We start from the raw sequence: 18950 nt of genomic DNA on the forward strand, positions 1-18950 counted from the left end.
GGCTATATCGGTCCACGTTTTGATATAACCCCCCTAAAACGGTACCTCCCGATTTTCGGTATTTTGAAGGTTTTAGCTTCATTATCACACCGAAATGGCTGAAATTTGGTACTTAGTACTTATTGAGGGTATAAAACTCTTCTCCAGAATTTTGTCGGTATAGGCCCACGCCTTCATATTGCCCCCATAGAACGGTACCTCCCGATTTTTGACAGTTTGAAGGTTGTATCCTCAATATTCCTACGAAGTGGCTGAAATTTGGTACTTAATCTTCGTTGGGGGTACTAAACTTTCCCCAGAAATGTGTCGGTACAGGCCCACGCCTTAATATAGCCCCCATACAAGGGTACCTCCCGATTTTCAGTATTTTGAAGGTTGTGGCTTTAATATTCCACCGAAATGGCTTAAATTTGGTATTTAGTCTTCGTTGGGGGTATCCAACTTTCCCTTATAAATGCAGTATAGTCTCGATAATCCGGACACTCGTTAATCCGGACAACGCGGTAACCTGGACACTAAAAATATTTACACTGTAGACTCGATAATCCGGACACACGTCAATTTTTTTACCTCAATAATCCGGACACTCATTCGTTTTCTTCTACATTGAGTTATTTCTGTAATTAATTTTATTGTTTTCCAATGGTAATTTTGGTTTTTATTGATAAAAAAATAAATTCTATGCACAATTTATACGTTGTGGGAAAAAATATGTCCTATTTTTGAAGCTGCGAGCGAAACAGCTCAACTCGAATGAATATTAATTCAAATCTTATTATATAAAATTGAAATGACGTTCGTACGTGAATCAAAAACTCGACAAATTTACAAGCGATTTATTTGTTTGTCTTAAAATTTTTACATTTATCCAAGGAAGGATCTGACATATTTTATTATTTAGATATCGCGAAAAATTCGTGAAAATTTGCAAAAATATATTTTGAACAAAGTTAATTGATTACTCACATTTCGTTGGAGGCTGTTGTTGTCGACTTATTGATATCCAACTTTTTTCATTTTTTTTTAGCGAAGTTTTATCAATATTTGAAAGTTCTTTGTGTTTTAGTTTTATCAATATTTGAAAGTTCTAAAAAAATATTTTATTTATGAAAGAAATTAAAAAGATCCAAATTTTCAACGATTATTAGTGGTTTCGAGTGATGCATTTAGTTTTGATTTATTATTTAAGAACGTAAATACATTCCGGTGTTAATTTTGTGACCGCAAGTAACGACAAAAAATGTCTTTTATGTGGTTGTGTTATATATTCTATCATATTCCAGTACCGCGAGTCAGAACATTCGGAGTAACGACAATCAGTGGTATATATGTACATGATCAAGAATATCCACAACGCAGTGTTAAATTTGCCGTGTTTCGTGCTTCAAAGCATGGATCTTTACCAATTTTTTTCTGTAATAAATGTTAGGATGACCAAATTCAACATTTTTTGAGGCTGAACTCCAAAAATACCGCTATCGGTCGGAGTCGTTCTATGGGTGCTATACGAAACATGGCGTGATGAATTTTTCACTGGAGACACTATAAGCCATCAGAAATTAGAGTTATATCTTCATTCGCTGTTGTTTTGGCTTGTTTTTGATATGACATGTCTGCAGTCAAATCTAATAAGGACCTTTTTCGTTGAACATTTCGACCTTCTAACTAGCTTCCTTCCATGTCCTTTTCGTCCTTTATTTCTTGAACCGCAATAAAAGTACCACAAGATGAAATTTTTCAGCTGCTACATGTTCTGCAAAAATGTCGCTCAAAAAATTTTTGGTACGGCTCTCATTGACAACTAATTGATATTGTCGCGTTTCATGGTCCTTTTGCATTTACCCAGTTTTTCTTCAGAGAAAAACTATGTTGTGTGTTTTTGTATATCTGCCGGGCGGATCTGCCCTTTGGAGTTCTATATATACTCCTCAAGGGCTTTCACCCCCAAAAGGAATTTTCCATCCCCAGACCTTGAGCTCAATTTTGTTGCACAGTGTTATCGAAGTGCTTCGGTTTCTGGCGGTTTTTAAAAGATTTCGTTCTTCTTGCAGACCCTTCCAAAGTCTTAGGAGTTATATAATTTTCATTAAAAACTCCATCAACAATTTTAAGAGCTTTCTACAGACGGGCGGACTGATGGGCATCGAATTGGCATTTTATGCTGATTAAAATAATATTTGTACTAGGGTCATACATTTGTGTATATTTTACAAACATCGAAAATAACACATAGCAGTGTAAAAAAGCTCCCTCACCGAGTGCATGCAAGTTTTTCGTTCCTTTTATTTTGTCATTACAGGAAAAAGTCGTTCCTAATAAAACTGTTTTTATAAAATTTGAATATCGGTTTAGATTTGGATATAGCTCCCATATGTATATATTTATGTCTTTTTAATGTATTTGGTGCACCAAACACGATATATGTGCTCAATTTCAATGACATTTGGAATGTGTGACGGAATTTGGCTTATAAATAAATGTGCCAAAGTATATCAAAATCGGTTCAGATTTGGATATACCTCCCATATATATTTTCGTCCGATTTCCTGTAATGGATGCACCAAACACGCTGTATATGCCCGATTGGCCTATAAATGAATGCACCAAAATATATCCAAATCGGTTCAAATTTGGATGTAGCTTCCATATATAATTTTGGGCGATTTGGGGTATTTGATGCACCAACATGCTAGGTATGTCACACTTCAATGAAATTTTAAAGTGTGGTGGAATTTGGACTAGATATAAGTTTGCCAAGTTATATGGAAATCGGTCGAGATTTGTAAAATGTGTTCAGAATTTGGACTAGAAAAATGTTCGACAAACTATTTTGAAAACGGCCCAGATTTCAGTTTATCCTTTTATTACAAATATCATGCTGGTAGGCGTAAGGAATAACAATAAAATATTGAATCTCTGATTCATTATTTAAGGTAGAGACTTTGAAGTCAGATGAATTTATCATATAGTACGCGTGTACTTATAGTTGGAGAAAATCAAGACTAAAATTTATAAATATATATCTGAGAGACTTCTTAAGTGGGATGGGCGAAGGGGAAACAGTTACGTATATTTACTTATCATTATCATTATTTGAGTAAAAATTGTCAATGCAAGTGGGAATTACACTAAGAGTAATTTAAGGTGTCAGAACAGGTTGATATATGCACCTCGAAAACTGTACTCAATCTTTGCGTCATTCCTAATTTAAGTATATTCTTTAAATGGGAGAATAGGCTCAAGTAGGCTCGATTTGTCGAAATTAAGAGTGTAAGAACATATGACATTTGCAAATGTCACCCACGTAGGTGTATTTATAGTTGGAAAGGATTTAGGAGGTGTCACACTTCCTGCAACATACAAAAATAAGCTCCACACAGCACTGAATGGTTAGAGAACGCCTTCATATCTCTAACATTCATGCAATTAAATATTTTAAAGAATAAAGTCAATATGTATAAGTATAGCATTCCATTGTATTGTATCTTAGTCGGGGTAGCAAAGCGCACAGGGTTCAGCTAGTACCAGTATAAAGGAAAGAGTTACTCTTAAACATACAACTATGTAATAAAAACAGAAAAGCAAAAGGTCCAACAACTTTTAAAAAATTTGAATTTGCCAATTTACTATCCTAAAGCCTAGAAAAGTGATTCCAAATTTTATTTGGTAAATATTTTACGGGTTTCCTAAAAGAATAATGGAAACCAATACATTTTTTCCAATAATGTTTTCTTTTTAAATTCTGGGTAACAAATCTTGTCGTTTAAAGTCATTCGAAATTTTAGGTATGTTCCCAAAAACATCCCCGAAGCGACAAGGGATACTTCTCTCATACTTGTGAGGGCACCCTGATTCCTATTAGCTCAATGAGATGGGGCCTACATTTTATATAAGAGTCCGAATAGCGAATCTTTCGACACCACTTGTTATCTACAAGTGCTGAATTACTCTGAAAATTTCGCCAAAATCACATTTCTATTTTTTCTACGACTTCTATTTTATATTGTGTCAAATTTTCATGTTGATATCTCTAAAACTAAACGAGTTACAGCTTGTTTTCTAGGAGTTTGGCATAAATCAACCAAAAAGTTTTTTGAGGTTATGAAGCACTAAAACATTTCGAATCGTGCATGATCTTGCACAGAAATTTACCACGGATATCTGGCAAGATCTTTAAAAAAGATGATCCCAATAGTTGTTTTATTTTTTGTGTAATAACCTTTTTAAGTTGGGAAGTCAAATTTCATTCCGCAAATTAAAACGCGTTTTTCTCGAAACTCGATTTTTTGAAATGTGTCATTCTTTGAGTAAATGAGCGATATGACTTCGTTCATGTTAAATAAAATGTTTATATTGATTAAACTTTTCATTATTTATAATTTTAATACAAGATTTTGTGTTTTTCGTAACTACTCGGTAATCCGGACATTTCGATAATCCGGACACCGCCAAAACATGTGGTGTCCGGATTATCGAGATTGTACTGTATGTCGGTATAGGTACACGCCTTCATATAGCCCCCATAGAACGGTCCATCCCAGTTTTGCGTATTTTGAAGGTTGTAGCCTCAATGTTTCACTGAAATGGCTGAAATTTAGTATTTATGCTTCGTTGGGGGTGCAAAACTTTCCACCTGAAATTTGTAAGTGTAGATTCACACCTTCATATTGTCCCATAGGAGGATACCTCCCGATTTTCGGTATTTTGAAGGTTGTGGCTTCAATATTCCACATAGTTTTACCGAAATTGCTAGAATTTGGTATTTAGTCTTCTTCATAAACGAAAGTTAATTGTTCAGTTTTACTTCAATAAAATCGTGGTGGAGGGTATAACAAGTTCTGCCGGGCCGAACTTAACGCCGTTCTTACTAGTTAAATATTTTAAATATAAATGCAAAATATAATAATTCAAGCTAGTGCTGATAGACTCAACATATTCGTACACAAAGTTTACATTGTTCTACTATAACTACGAAATAATAACAACAACAAAAACATTAGAACGATTGAAATTACAATCTTCCAATAAAAACATAACAAAAGAGGCGTCAGAGAAAAATAGTTTCCTTCGATATTCATACGACATTATTCCAAACTCGTTGAGAAATCTTTAAGAAGAATCGGAAGGTACCTTCGATTTTCATACGACATTCTTTCGAAATCTGTACGAAAATTCGGAACAAAAAATTCCCCTTACCAATTTCCTAAGGATTTTCTTCCGAAATCTATCAGATTACGCTTCGACATTTCGTTCGAAATTATGACAATCACTGCATACAATTTTCGATAAGATATCGTTGCGATTGCGGATCCGACATCGGACGTAGGATCCGATTTCGTTAGGATGGCGGTACGATTGGTTTGCTGGGTAATACCACCGGGTACAATTACATAGAAGGCTGTGCATGGTGCAACAACAAAAATCTTGTGAGAATAGAATGATATCGAATCTCTACTGATTCGGTTTAGAAATTTGGCTAAAGTCCTCAAAATACCTGAAATCTAAAGGTAATGTTATATGGGAGCTAAACCAGAATATTATCTATGCTAACTTCTGGGACACATATTTCCCCTCCGTAGACAACTCAGAATACCAATTTACAGCTAATGCGTTTGGAAAATGTGGCTAAAACCTATAGGTACTATTGTGTGGAAGGTATACTGAAACGTCGCCCGATATGTTACATACATCATCGAAGTTAATTTAAGACTGGAGGAAATATATATGTACAGTAAACTTTGTGGACCATATCGAATAGCCTATTCGAGAGTTATAGTGCGCTCCAGCCAGACAGAAATAGGGACGTACAGACATGGCTAAATCGACTCCAAATTGTCTGAAACAGACTTGATCTTAACATATGTGGGGTCTGTTCATATAGTTGAGGGTCTAATTAAAGTTAAAGCCTACCAAACTGATTTTTTCGTCATCCAAATTTTTTTTTAAAACTCAAAAAGTTAAGTTTTATAAAATAACATGTTCGTAATCAGTCTGTCTATGCAAATTACCTTATTAACGACATCCACTCCTCTTTTATTACTTTTCCATTCTATATATTTTAAATATAGAAAATCAAAAAATTGTGTCCTCTCGAATTGAAACCCTCGTACTGCACTGTGAACAAAAAAACTACCAAATAACATATTCAAAGAAACAAATAAGAAAACTGACACCTATTTGGTGAGGGGACATTATGTGAAGTAAATAAACATAAGCCAACAAATTATGTACGTCCATATATGTGTCTGTGTATGTGTTTATATATGAGTTACAACAATAACAACAAACAACAACAAGTTAAAACCAAGAACAGTATGTTACAGCATCTCAACACCTTAAACATGACCACATTTGAACATACCAACACAAGACCTACATACATACATCCAATTTACCTACACATTTACAAGAAGAATATTCACGGCTTTTGGTATGTATGGGTAGGAGAGATGTGGAGTGGCATTAGTTTGTCATACCATTTGTCAAAAAAATTAACGAAAATACACTCCTCCTTCAGAGCGATAATGCGCATGTCGGGATTTGTTTTGTGTGTAGTTTTTCCACCATTTCATGGCAAAAACATGAGTTTACATTTTGTCCTAGTCCTTGTCTGTGTGTGCATGACACATTGTCCTATTGCAATAAAGCATGAAGGTAGCTGTGGGAAAACAACAAAAATGGAATCCACCACGTGCCGGATGTCAGATTTACATTAAGCACATGGTGGAATCCAATTGGATTGTTGTTAAACATTCTCTCGCTCTTTGTCCTTAACAAGGAATTACGATATATGCTCAAATAAGCAAGGATTCGTTTGGTAAGTGAGAAACGAGAACTTCCGAATCATTGCCATCAACTTCGTGTATCGTAATCAATGTTTAACAAAGTTCGTGATGTTGTTCGTCTCATGATGATGCCTTTTGCCATGGTTGGCTGCCAGCATCAGTTTCAGTTTGAAAACGTCGTTGCTCATATTTGGACGCTTCGTTGCCTCTTGATGGGACACGACTGATGGGATTTTTGTTGTCGTCGGCTAGTATAATACCAATAGTGTCTGTCCATCAGTGTTGGACATAAGTCTTAAATAAATATTCAGCTGTAATGCAACTGTGTCTGTATGTCAGTCAGTCACTCAGGAATGTTTTAATTCAATCATCGCATCATCGTTATTTCAATTAACAACTGAAAGTCGACAGCGTTATAACTGTAGCAGTTGTAGTTACTGGCCAAATGTTGTGCGTTGATGCATTGAATTTTGTACGTGTTCGTGTGTACATGAGTGCATCCTATGCATATGTAAGCCAGCATTAACAGTTACTGGCTGAATGTGTTACAAAAATAAAACAAAGAGAAATCTGTGAAACAAAACATCAATTGTTCGTCGTTGGGCAAGCCCTTGCATTACAGTTTCAATTGCAGCAAAATACTTGATAATAAATTCTTGATAATACCACAGAAAAAAAAACAGAAAATGAACATTAAATTCTCCTGCCTTATAATTATTTTATGCTGCAGACAGCCGAGATTTTAATGCAAATGTAAAAAAAATAATATAATCACTGCATTTAAATATTATTATCACTCCGTATGTGTGTGTACGCGCGGCATGTGAATCACAACAAACAAAAGAATATATACCAACAACAAAGAAAAGAATTAAAAATAATTTTTTAATAAATAATAAAAAAAGAAAAAAAATTGCATTTAAATAAAATCGTCAATTGTATGCGATTGTTGTTTGTAATTTATAACAAAAACAAATAAAATGAAATGTTCAGTCATTTCAGCATAAATGCATTTCAGTGAAAGTGTTCAGATGATTCCGATTAACAAACTACATTGAAAAAAAGTAAATATAACAAAAGCATAATAACATCATCGTTAACAACAACAAAAGAATCAAGTGTAATTTTCAATAGTGATTTTGTGAAAAGTATGAAAAGATGATGTTGGCAAAAATGATTTTGTTTGTCATTTTAAATATTTTAAAAGGTAAATTTTAAAACTGTGCTTTAAATCGTTTTATTGTATTAAAATATAATTAATTAAAAATAATTTGATGACATTTTCTATAACATTTTTTGGAACTACACAATATGATGCAGTTCTCTCCAATATAAACTCGTAAATGACAGAACGTTTTTCAAGGGAAATTTGACTTTGGGAAGTACATCATTAGGAACATTTTTCTGCCAACGCAGAATAAATGCACTGAAATTAATCTGTACTCAATTTAATTTTTTTTTTACAAAGCACAATAGGCAATTGGGACAGGTTTTAAGGCAAAAAGTCGTTTTTTGCACGTGAGTTTTCTAATATGATTTGAAGAAAGAACATTTCAAAATATAGGGATATGCAGTTTGTTTTCAAAAATATTCAAAACTCGCGGTATAATTCGTAGCTAAAATCAAAATTTGGAAGGCAAAATAAAAAATATTAAACAAGATTAAAACCCAGAGCAGAATTCAAATCCAATTTGTAAGAGTTTGGTAATAACCAAATACATATATATGATATCCAGTAGAAAGGGGGCAGTATGTACTCTCTGTTTTAAATATCGGCATATTATAGTTTAATATTTTAAACTTTTACAAAATTGTCTGAATTTATCTGAAATTCTACCACCAGAAATATTTTCAGAAAAGGGTTGCGATTTTTTGCGTTTTTTATACCCTCCACCATAATAATTAAATTTGTCATTCCGTTCGTAACACATCGAAATATTCGTTGGAGACCCTATAAATTATATATATATTATTGATCAGTTTGATTGCTTGAGTGGATTATTCCCCCATTGGCTCAACTTCATTTATTACCGTCTATTACAGAGAGTAATGTTTTTCAAAACGAACTGACAGTGTTGCAAAATTTTACTGATCGCTACCAATATCATGATTTCATCCCGGCGAAGGGAATTATCAATTGGCTTCTCAGTTTTTGAAATGATGCATTTTTTAGCGAAAAACCGAACTCTTTAAGTGTCTAGTATTCCCATATGAATGATCAGCATAAAATTCTATGTCGATTTAACCATGTCCGCCAGTCCGTCCGTTCGTCTGTCTGTTGAAATCAAGATACAGCTCACAATTTTAAAGATAGAGAGTCAATATTTGGTTGATATTGAAAATGGGATATATCGGTCCACGTTTTGATATAGCCCCCATAAAACGGTACCTCCCGATTTTCGGTATTTTTAAGGTTTTAGCTTCATTATCCTACCAAACTGGCTGAAATTGGTACGTATTGGTACGTAGTCTTCTTTAGTGATATAAAACTTTCCCCCAGAATTTTGTCGGTATCGGTCTACGTCTTCATATAGCCCCCATAGAACGGTACCTCCCGATTTTCGGTATTTTGAAGGTTTTAGCTTCCTTATCACACCGAAATGGCTAAAATTTGGTACTTTGTCTTCGTTGGGCGTATAGAACTTTCCCCCGAACTTTGTCGGTATCGGTCCATTCCTTCATATAGCCCCCATAGAACGGTACCTCCCGATTTTCGGTATTTTGAAAGTTGTGGCCTCAATATTCCACCGAAATGGCTGAAGTTTGGTATTTAGACTTCGTGGGGGGTACTCAAACTTCCCCTTTAAATTTGTCGGTATAGGTCCACGCCTTCATATAGCCCCATGGATAGGTACCTCCCGATTTTCCGTATTTTGAAGGTTGTGGCTTCAATATTCCACCAGAATGGCTGAAATTTAAAATGAACTAAAATTCGTCGGTATTGGTCCACGTTTCGATATAGCCCCTTTAGAACGGTACCTCCCGGTTTTCGTAATACTGAAGATTGTGACGTCAATATCCCACATAGAACGGTTCCTCCCGATTTTCGGTATTTTGAAAGTTGTGGCCTCAATATCCCACCGAAATGGCTGAAATTCATTATTTAGTCTTCCAAGAGTTATAAAATATTCCAGAAGAGTATTATCAGTATAGGTCCATGTCTTCCTATATCCCCATAGAAGCGTACTTCTTGATTTTCGGTATTTTTAAAGTTTTAGCCACATTCTCTTACCGAAATATAGGAAAGGAATATATGAGGGTATAACAAGTTCGGCTCGACCGAACTTAACGCCGTTCTTACTTGGAAATATTCAGTAAAAAATCATTCGCTTTGAACTAAAACGACATATTTAAAGACATATTCACCGTTGTTGTAAAAATAGTCAGACGTGTCCTGGTCAACATGTTTGTTAATTATAGCTGTAATACGTTCTACGTTTACAGGATTTATTTGGCCTTTTTTTTAAATATAATGTTTATAAATATCTCTTCGTGAGTCAATATTTTTAACATCTCAATATTTATAAAAATCTTTCGGCGGATCCTTTTCACAGCGTTCATTGGATTGGAATGAATAAAATATGTAAATTGAGAATAAAGGACGGGAGCAACAAAATGTGTTCGTTGTATCCGACTTTCGTTTTAAACATGTCCGTCTGTAAAATTCTTATTTCAGCTTATTTTTTGAATATTATATATTAAAATATTTTAAACAGTGACCAAATTCGTCGCTTTCGGCTGGCTTGTGCTCAGAAGCAGGCCTGTAAATACTAACAAATTGTAAGAATGAAAATTGAAATATTTTGTACGTTTAATTGTGGTCGTTATGTGTGTGCAAATCTTAAGGAAAATTCTATGGGAACAAAAAACTTTGTTCGTTATAAACGTAGCTTCTTATAACCGAATTCTACTGTATAAAACTTTGTTTTATTCCACTTTAGTATATAAATCATTAAAAATGCATAAAAAGGCCCGTAAATCAACCGTGATTAATTTTAAAACAGGCCAAATTATCTATAGTGCAACGGTAAAGTTGCATATGTATTTTTATATACATATGTATTACATATTTCTGGATAATGCATTGTCCCAATTTGAACTTCTATATCTCAATAACGGTAAAACCTACGAAACTGTCATAATGGTCTATCTTGTAGAAAATTTTCATAGCTACAACATTTTCTTTTGTCCCATTTCGATAGGACTTGCGGTTTCCAAGCAAAATCGTGAAAATCTAAAAAACACCTAAAAATGTCAACTTGAATCGCGCAATTTTCCAATTCCAATAATTTAATAATATTTTGAACATCATAATAATTACAAATTCTGTATTATTTTTGAAATTTGCAAAAAAAAAAAACTATATCAACCATTTTCTATGATATTATTTCTGTTCCATTATTAGTAAATGTCTATTGTATTTTTTATGTTTTGTTCGACCTTTCGAATGTTAACATAATCAAGATTTTTATTTCCAATATTTCGAAATTACATTGAGTTTCATCTTCAGGGATTTTTCTGTCGATTACTCTTTGAATTGTATTTTGGGAAGTACTTTCAATGGATGCACATTTATAGAAATGTTCCTTTTTCCTTCTTCGGCAAAGGACTTTCTGACGACAAACGAAATCAAAAACAAAAACTGATCGGAAACAGATTCGTAAAAAAAACTGAAATACTTCATCTATGGACAAATCGAAAAGCGGCTACACAACCAAAATCCTTTAACACAAAGCTATGTGTTCACGCCGGATTTCCCCAATCGACAACCCTAATTCGCATTTTCCTACGTTCCGAATACTTGCATTCAGCATCCCCAATTCTGTTCTGTATTGTACCTGTATGCTCTCATTTTCTCTCTCCGAACATTCTTACTAAACCTACATTGTAATTTTCTTTAAAATTAACACTGGTCAACTAAGCATCAACCAATACTGTTGTCCTTGGTAAGAAGTCGTTATGTTTCACTGAATTCAATAAAGAAGAACCATAATTGTTCTTACTCCAAAATTCTAAAACACTGCATTTTCTTTCCTTTTTTTCTTTCCATTATTCCTTGGTGGATGAATCTTGAGGAAAATATTTCCACTATTGAAATATTTTCGAGGCTCACATCAAGAAACCAACCGCCCTTCATTTCTAGTAAGAACACCCACAATTGGCGTTTTTACTATGTATTACGCGATTTTCAAAATTGTGTAACCATTTTCGGACATATGACTTTGCAAACAAAATATGGATTTTTTCATTGATCACAAGTGTTGCGGAGGAGGTACCTGAAGAAATGGACCGGACCCACATAGTTCACATCTTCTTCTTCTTTATTTGCAAATCCGTATTCGGATATTAGCGATCATACAATGTTAATTATTACAGAGTTATTTGGTTATATGTTATAAAATTAAAAATTTCATTCTATAATAGCTAGTTCTCTGTTTCTGGCGGCGCTTAAAAGGCTTATTTCATCTTGGTGTCCTGTCCATTCCAGAATGTTTTTGATCCATGTTATTTCTCGTCTCCCTCTTGGTCGGCGTCCTTCTATTTTGGTTCTTATGATTGCTTGGAGGAGATTATATTTGCTATTTCTCATAAGGTGTCCCAAATAAGCAGTTTTTCTCGTTTTTATCAATCTGATCATTTGACTTTCGGTGTTCATTCGTCTCAGTACTTCATTATTTGAGATGTGATCTGTCCAGGATATCTTTAAGATCCGTCGGTATATCCAAACCTCAAACGAGTGCAGTCTTCTTTCGTCTGCTGCTTTAAGAGTCCATGTTTCTGCCGAGTATAATAAAACGGACCAAATGTAGCATTTAACAAATCGTTTTTTAGTTTCCATGGTTATGTCATGGCTCGTTAGTATTTTTCTATATTTAAAAAAAGAGTTTCTTGCCATTTCAATTCGGCATTTTATTTCCTTTGATATGTCCCAGTGGTCATTAATTTGCACTCCGAGGTATTTGAATTTGGAGACTCTTTCTATTTGAGTTCCATTAATGCTTAAGGGAATGTTGGATTCGATATTTCTTCTACTTATAATCATATACTTCGTCTTCATTATATTAATCTTTAAGGCATATGACGTACTAGAATGTTCTAGAGCATCTACTAGCTTTTGTAATCCTGCGAGGCTGCTTGCAAGTAATGTGGTGTCGTCGGCATAACGTATATTGTTTATGAATGTATTATTTATTCTAATTCCGATATTTTTCCCACATATTGACTCCTCAAAAATTTTTTGGGAATATACATTAAATAGAAGAGGGGATAGTATACAACCCTGTCTTACGCCTTTTGAAATAGGAACATCGTTGGTAAGTTCACCATCTATATGAATGTTGGCTCTCTGTTGCCAGTACAGGTTTCTAATGCATTTAAGGTCACTTTCATCTAATCCAATTGATATCAAAATTTCCATCAACTTGTCATGGTTGACCGTGTCAAATGCCTTCTCGTAGTCGATAAAGCATATGTAAACATCCTTTTGCACATCTCGGCAGTTTTGTATTAGTACATTCAAACTAAGTAGGGCCTCTCGAGTACCCATGCCTTCCCTGAAACCAAATTGAGTTTTTCCCATATGTGATTCGCATATTGGGTATATGCGCCTATGTATTATCTTTAAGAATATTTTTAAAGCATGGCTCATAAGACTTATTAATCTATAGTCTCCGCACGTCTTCGCATTATTTTTCTTGGGAATCGTTATAAACGTAGATTTCAGCCAATCTTGAGGGTATTGTCCTGTTTCATAAATTTGGTTGTATAATTTCAACAATAGTTGTGTGTTTCTTTCATCTAGTAATTTAAATAATTCAGATGGGACTTCATCCGGCCCGGTAGCCTTATTGTTTTTCATTGAATTTATGGCCATATCTAGTTCACTTTTGGTAATGCGTCTTCCTCTAAAATTGGTTTCTCTATCTGTGTTATTAGTTTCTGTTCTTGTAGTGTCGGTAAAGAGACTTCTAATATAGTTTTCCCAGTGTTTTTTCTTTTCTGCAGTTTCGTATATGGCTGTATTATTCTCAGCAAAAATAAATGTAGATGATCTTTTTGAATAAATTCCAGATGCCTCTTTTAATTTTTTGTGAAGATTGAAATCGTCATGTAGGATTTGGAGTCTTTCAATTTCCTGGCACTGTTTATTGAGTTGCGCATTTTTTGCGGCCCGAGTTGCAATTTTTATTTCTTGATTTGTTTCCCAATATCTTTCATAGTTAGAATTTTTGTGCTTGCTCCTTTCTATGCGAAGCGCGCGTATTTCGTCCGTCATCCACGTGTCTTCTCTTTTAGATGTTGTGGTTCCAAGGATATTGCTGGTTATGGTATTCATGGAGTTTTTTACATTATTCCATAAATTCTCGATGTCTTCTCCATCAATATTGTGCAGTTCTACATTAAGGTGATTTTTCATGATTTGTTTAGTGGAGGGATCGTTTAATTTTTGAATGTTAACTCTTTTCTTTGGTTTTTTCTTTCGGATGGTAGTTAGCTTTATCTGTAATTTGCACAGCAGAAGGTTATGGTCCGAGGGTACATCAGCTCCTGGGTACGTAGAACATTTATTTATGCAGGAGGAATATCGCTTATTTATTAAAATGTAATCAATTTGATTTCTAACAATGTTTCTGTTATTATCCTGTGGCGATTTCCAGGTGTAAAGTCGTCTTGGATGGAGGCGAAACATAGTATTCGCAACCTTAAAATTGTGTTCCTGACAGAATTGTATCAGTCGTTCTCCTCTTTCATTCCGTTGTCCTAAGCCAAATTTTCCTGTGATTCCGTTTGTTACTTCTTGCCCAACTTTAGCATTAAAATCGCCCTGGATTATGGTAATGTCGTGGGGTTTTGTCATCTTTAATAACTTTTCAACGTCGCAATAAAACTGTTCCAATTCATCGTTATCACTATCGCTTGTGGGTGCATATACTTGTATTATATTCATGTTTATTGGTTTTGCAGATATTTTTATCATCATCGCCCTATCAGAAATTGGAACGTATCCAGTGACACAGGTCCCTATGTGACTTTTTACTATAATAGCAACGCCCTTTCTGTGAATTCCCTCTCTGTTTCCGGAATGATAAATTTTTACGTTCTGGGAAATAAATTCTGCATCCTCCGTCCACCACGTTTCACTGATACCCAGGATATCAATTTGTAGTCTTTCCATTTCGCTTATGGTGTTGTCTAGTTTTCCAAGTTCATAAAGACTTCTCACATTCCAAGTTCCTATCCTAAGTTTTGTTTTTGTTTTACCTCCGGGGATTCTTAGCACCCTCTGATTGCCGGAGACTGAGGGCCGTATGTTATTTTCTGTATTCATTGTAATTGTATGATTTACTAGGGATTGTACTTCAGTGGTTTGCCGTGGCCTTCTGAAGGGTTTAGAGTTTCCGTCTCTGTATTCAGCCGCTCCTCCTGGAATTCAGACGCTGTTTGCTGCCGCCAATCCTTTGGTCAGACGCTGCCGTTTTCCATTTTTTTCTTTTGGTTCGCCCCGCATATTTTATTTCTGCGGTACCCGTCATATCTGATGAGCGTTCCCCTATCCACCACCTGGGGAGGCGTCCGATGGGAGAAAAAAAATGAAAAAAAAACTCCGCACGGAATAGTTCACATAGTAGATCTTAGATAGTTCACATAGTAGATCTTATTTTGGGAGTCATTCCTTTTAAAAGAAATTGCGCCCACCAGTCATTTTAGTTCGTCACAGTACAATTGTCAGCTTTTTTCAGTAAGAATTTCTAAGGATCCTCGTAGAGACCTTAAACTGTTTTAAACAACAATTTTGAAGATTTGTGAGGGATGTACCCAGTATGGTCTATTTTCGAGCTAAAACTAAGTTTGGGCAAAATGTCACTAAATCCAAAGTTTGGACAATATCTGTTGCTTCGTTCAAGAAAAATCGCACGTACCACTTTAGCTAAATCTTGAAATTTGGGGGGAAAATACCAGAAGAAGTAGACCGAAAATCACCATCTTCGAGCTTTATATAAGGCTCGCCGAAATATTCCGATAAACAAAATCTGAAACAACGCAGTAAACGGTTCGAAAGTTATCGTGCGCACCAGCCACTACACATGATGACCGTAGGTATTTTTACAGCTTTCGGGTCATTTTCTCTGGAAGTATGGACTTGCTCTGAAAAAACTTTTAGGAGCCCCGAGAACACTTGTTGCAGAAAAGCAAAGCGTTTCCAAAGAGGTATTTTTATTTATTAATTTATTTATTTCATATTTTTATTTTACTTATAACTAAATCGACTCCAAGTTTTCTGAAACAGATTTCTTCCAAACACACTTTGGCCTTTGAACCATTATTTCGATGAGGCACATTTTGACTAAAGCTGACAGTATAAAAAATGTAGATTGGGAAAAATTGTGTTTATGAATTTTTGCTAAAAGAATGTATACATGTATAGTCCTTAAATTGGGCGCCAGAATTTCATTTTACAAGAATTCAAAACTGTTTGCCAGAATTTTCCCAGTTCCCGATCAATTTATGAGAAGATCCACGATAGGAAACCAGAATTATTATAAGGGAAGTCCGACGATTGGACGCCAAAATTTGTCTATTGACAGATGCAAAAATTGGCTGCATAATTTGACATTTACATACCCACGATTGGGTGCTTGAATTTCATCATGGATAGACTTACTATTGCTCAGCATTAGTTGTCTATCAATAAAACCACTATTGGACACCAAAATATATTTAGGGAAATAACTATAATTGGTTACATTATGACAATAACAGCGATTGGACACCTGAATTTCCGAAAATGAAAAATTGACCATATTCTGACACTACAGCGTAATAAAAGACAAATAAAGAAGACATGTTTCTCGGCGTTTTTTGCTTTATTTATATAACTCCAAAATTCTACCTGTAAATGTAAAAATACTAGTGTTTAATGATATGATATCCAAACGTTCCCTCTGCATAAATCATTACTCTTCTAATCCCATTTTTCTTCCAAAAAATACTCAATTAAATTGGAGTGGAAAAAGGAAGCCGTGATTTTGAACTTTTGTGAAGTAGGAAACAAAGGAAAAGTCCTTAACATTCCATAAAAACAAAAAAAATAAATATTAAGAATTTTCTATGGTTTTCCGATTGTATACTGTTTCTTTTGGTGTTACCGAAGTGAATTACATAATGTTCACCGCACCTGTGAATTATTTGATAAATGTTACTCCCAAAAATATATGCGATTATTAATATATCCATATCACAGTTTATACAGTTGGACACTAAGACCACCTGATTGTTATGTTTGTTGTCAAAAACATTATTGTGACTTAAAATACAAAGAAACTCAAATCACAATAATATAAAATCTATAATGTTTGCTGTCAAAAGTTGTTAACAGAACTCTGAATGGCCGACCTTCTATAGGCCTTGATCCATATGTTTTGAACATATATTAATTCTGATATATTGTCGAAAAAGTTCTGAAAACAAGGGGAAATTGCCAATAATTCTTACGTCACTTTAATAAAAAAAATAGTAATGAAAATTACTTAATCAGTAATATAAGTCTAAAATAAGGTTTACATCATTCCTAAACAAGACATTTTCGCTAACATAAACTTTCAAAATTTTGGTCAGGTGAGTTATGTCACTGTTTGAGTAAATGAACTATATCTTTATGAATAAAAATCAAATGCCTTCATAATCCAACATTGGTTTTTATGGAATGAAAATTTTACCGCGCCCACTTTTATCAATTTTCAATTTAATTTTTTTCTGCAAAAACAACTGAACCGATTTTCCTGAAATTGTCAGGGAAACAGGTTACATATTTTCTAAATTCCAGAAAAACATTTCGCATGTATCGGTTTAAAATTTTACAGATTAGTCTACAATTTAGGTACCTTCGGACCACGTCCACTTTTTTCTCTTTTCAATACATTATTTTTTCAAAACTACTGAACCTAATTTCATGCAATTTTCAGAAAATGTTCAGGAATATCCCGAATGCTATATATTTGCAGACGAATTTCGGCGGCCTGATTATGGAGACTAAAATTATATTGTTCTTATAAGGAACGCAAAGACAATCTGCAGTAAAAACCTTAACTTAACTGCACTGAGTGTATAAAGAAATGTTTGAAGTATATGAGTGAACATCAGAAGTGGGCCTTCAAAATTTTGGGAAAATCGACGCGGATTTTATTAATAGTTATATTATGGGGCCGAAATTGCCTATAATTGGTCATATATACAATATCAAAATCTGGCCCGATTTTCACAATTTTTTTTAGAATTCGTTTTTTTGCCACAAGCATTTTTAAAAATTCACCTTTGGCGCTCATACAAAGTACTATGGAAATAAAGATTGGTCAGTAGGCTCGGGTTATCGTTAACCGATCGTCGTAAATATTTGTAGAAATCGTTTTTTGACCACTACAACAAACTGGTAATAATTTTTCATCGATTGGACCATAAATGAGGCCCTTAGAGCATTTTCGTGAACATTTACCTTTGGTACCATACAATTCGCCCTAATGTGTTACCATATGTCTTACTACGAGTACACCACTTGTAGAGACATTTTTCATGGCTGAAATACCCCGGAAATGTAAGCCTAATTATAGCATTTTCATCAACCCTTTGACTTGCCACTGTCACCAATTACATTTTCACCTCTTGTTTGTAAGAAATTATGTCACTACTAGTAAGAATCTAAAAAAGCAAGCATGTCTGTTAAGGTATATCTACACTACTTTCACGTGTAATTGGAAGAATTTCAGTTGTAATTTGATTATTTAATTTGAAATTCGAAATATTTCACTTTAAATTTGAGAATTCCAATTGAATTTCGAATTATTTCATTTGTAATTTGAGAATTCCATTTGATATTCGAATTATTTCGTTTGTAATTTGATTTTTTTCATTTGTAATTCGAATTATTCCATTTGTAGTTCGAATTTTTCTATTTGTAATTTGAATTTCTCTATTTAAAATCGAAGTTTTTCATTTGGAATTCCAAATGAAAAAAATTCGAATTACAAATGAAAAAATTCAAATTTCAAATGAACTAATTCGAATTCCAAATGAAATTTTCAAATAACAAATGAAATAATTCGAAATTCAATTGCAATTCTTAAATTACAAGTGAAATGTTTCGAATTACAACTGAAATGATTCGAATTA

The 18950-nt window shown here is 34.1% G+C and overlaps 1 protein-coding gene across 1 annotated transcript in view; it reads left to right on the forward strand.

Moving 5' to 3' along the window:
- Positions 1 to 6944: 6944 nt before the first annotated feature.
- Positions 6945 to 18950, forward strand: part of DIP-alpha (Dpr-interacting protein alpha) — a 242818-nt gene continuing 230812 nt past the window's right edge. The window contains exon 1 of the mRNA XM_073976091.1: positions 6945 to 7992. Within this exon, the coding sequence (XP_073832192.1) occupies positions 7944 to 7992 (49 nt within the window). The 5' untranslated portion in view covers positions 6945 to 7943. The remainder of the gene's footprint in view (positions 7993 to 18950) is intronic.

This window comes from Musca autumnalis, unplaced genomic scaffold, assembly GCF_047663935.1.
Source record: "Musca autumnalis isolate F117 unplaced genomic scaffold, ASM4766393v1 scaffold_3, whole genome shotgun sequence".
Taxonomy (NCBI): domain Eukaryota; kingdom Metazoa; phylum Arthropoda; class Insecta; order Diptera; family Muscidae; genus Musca; species Musca autumnalis.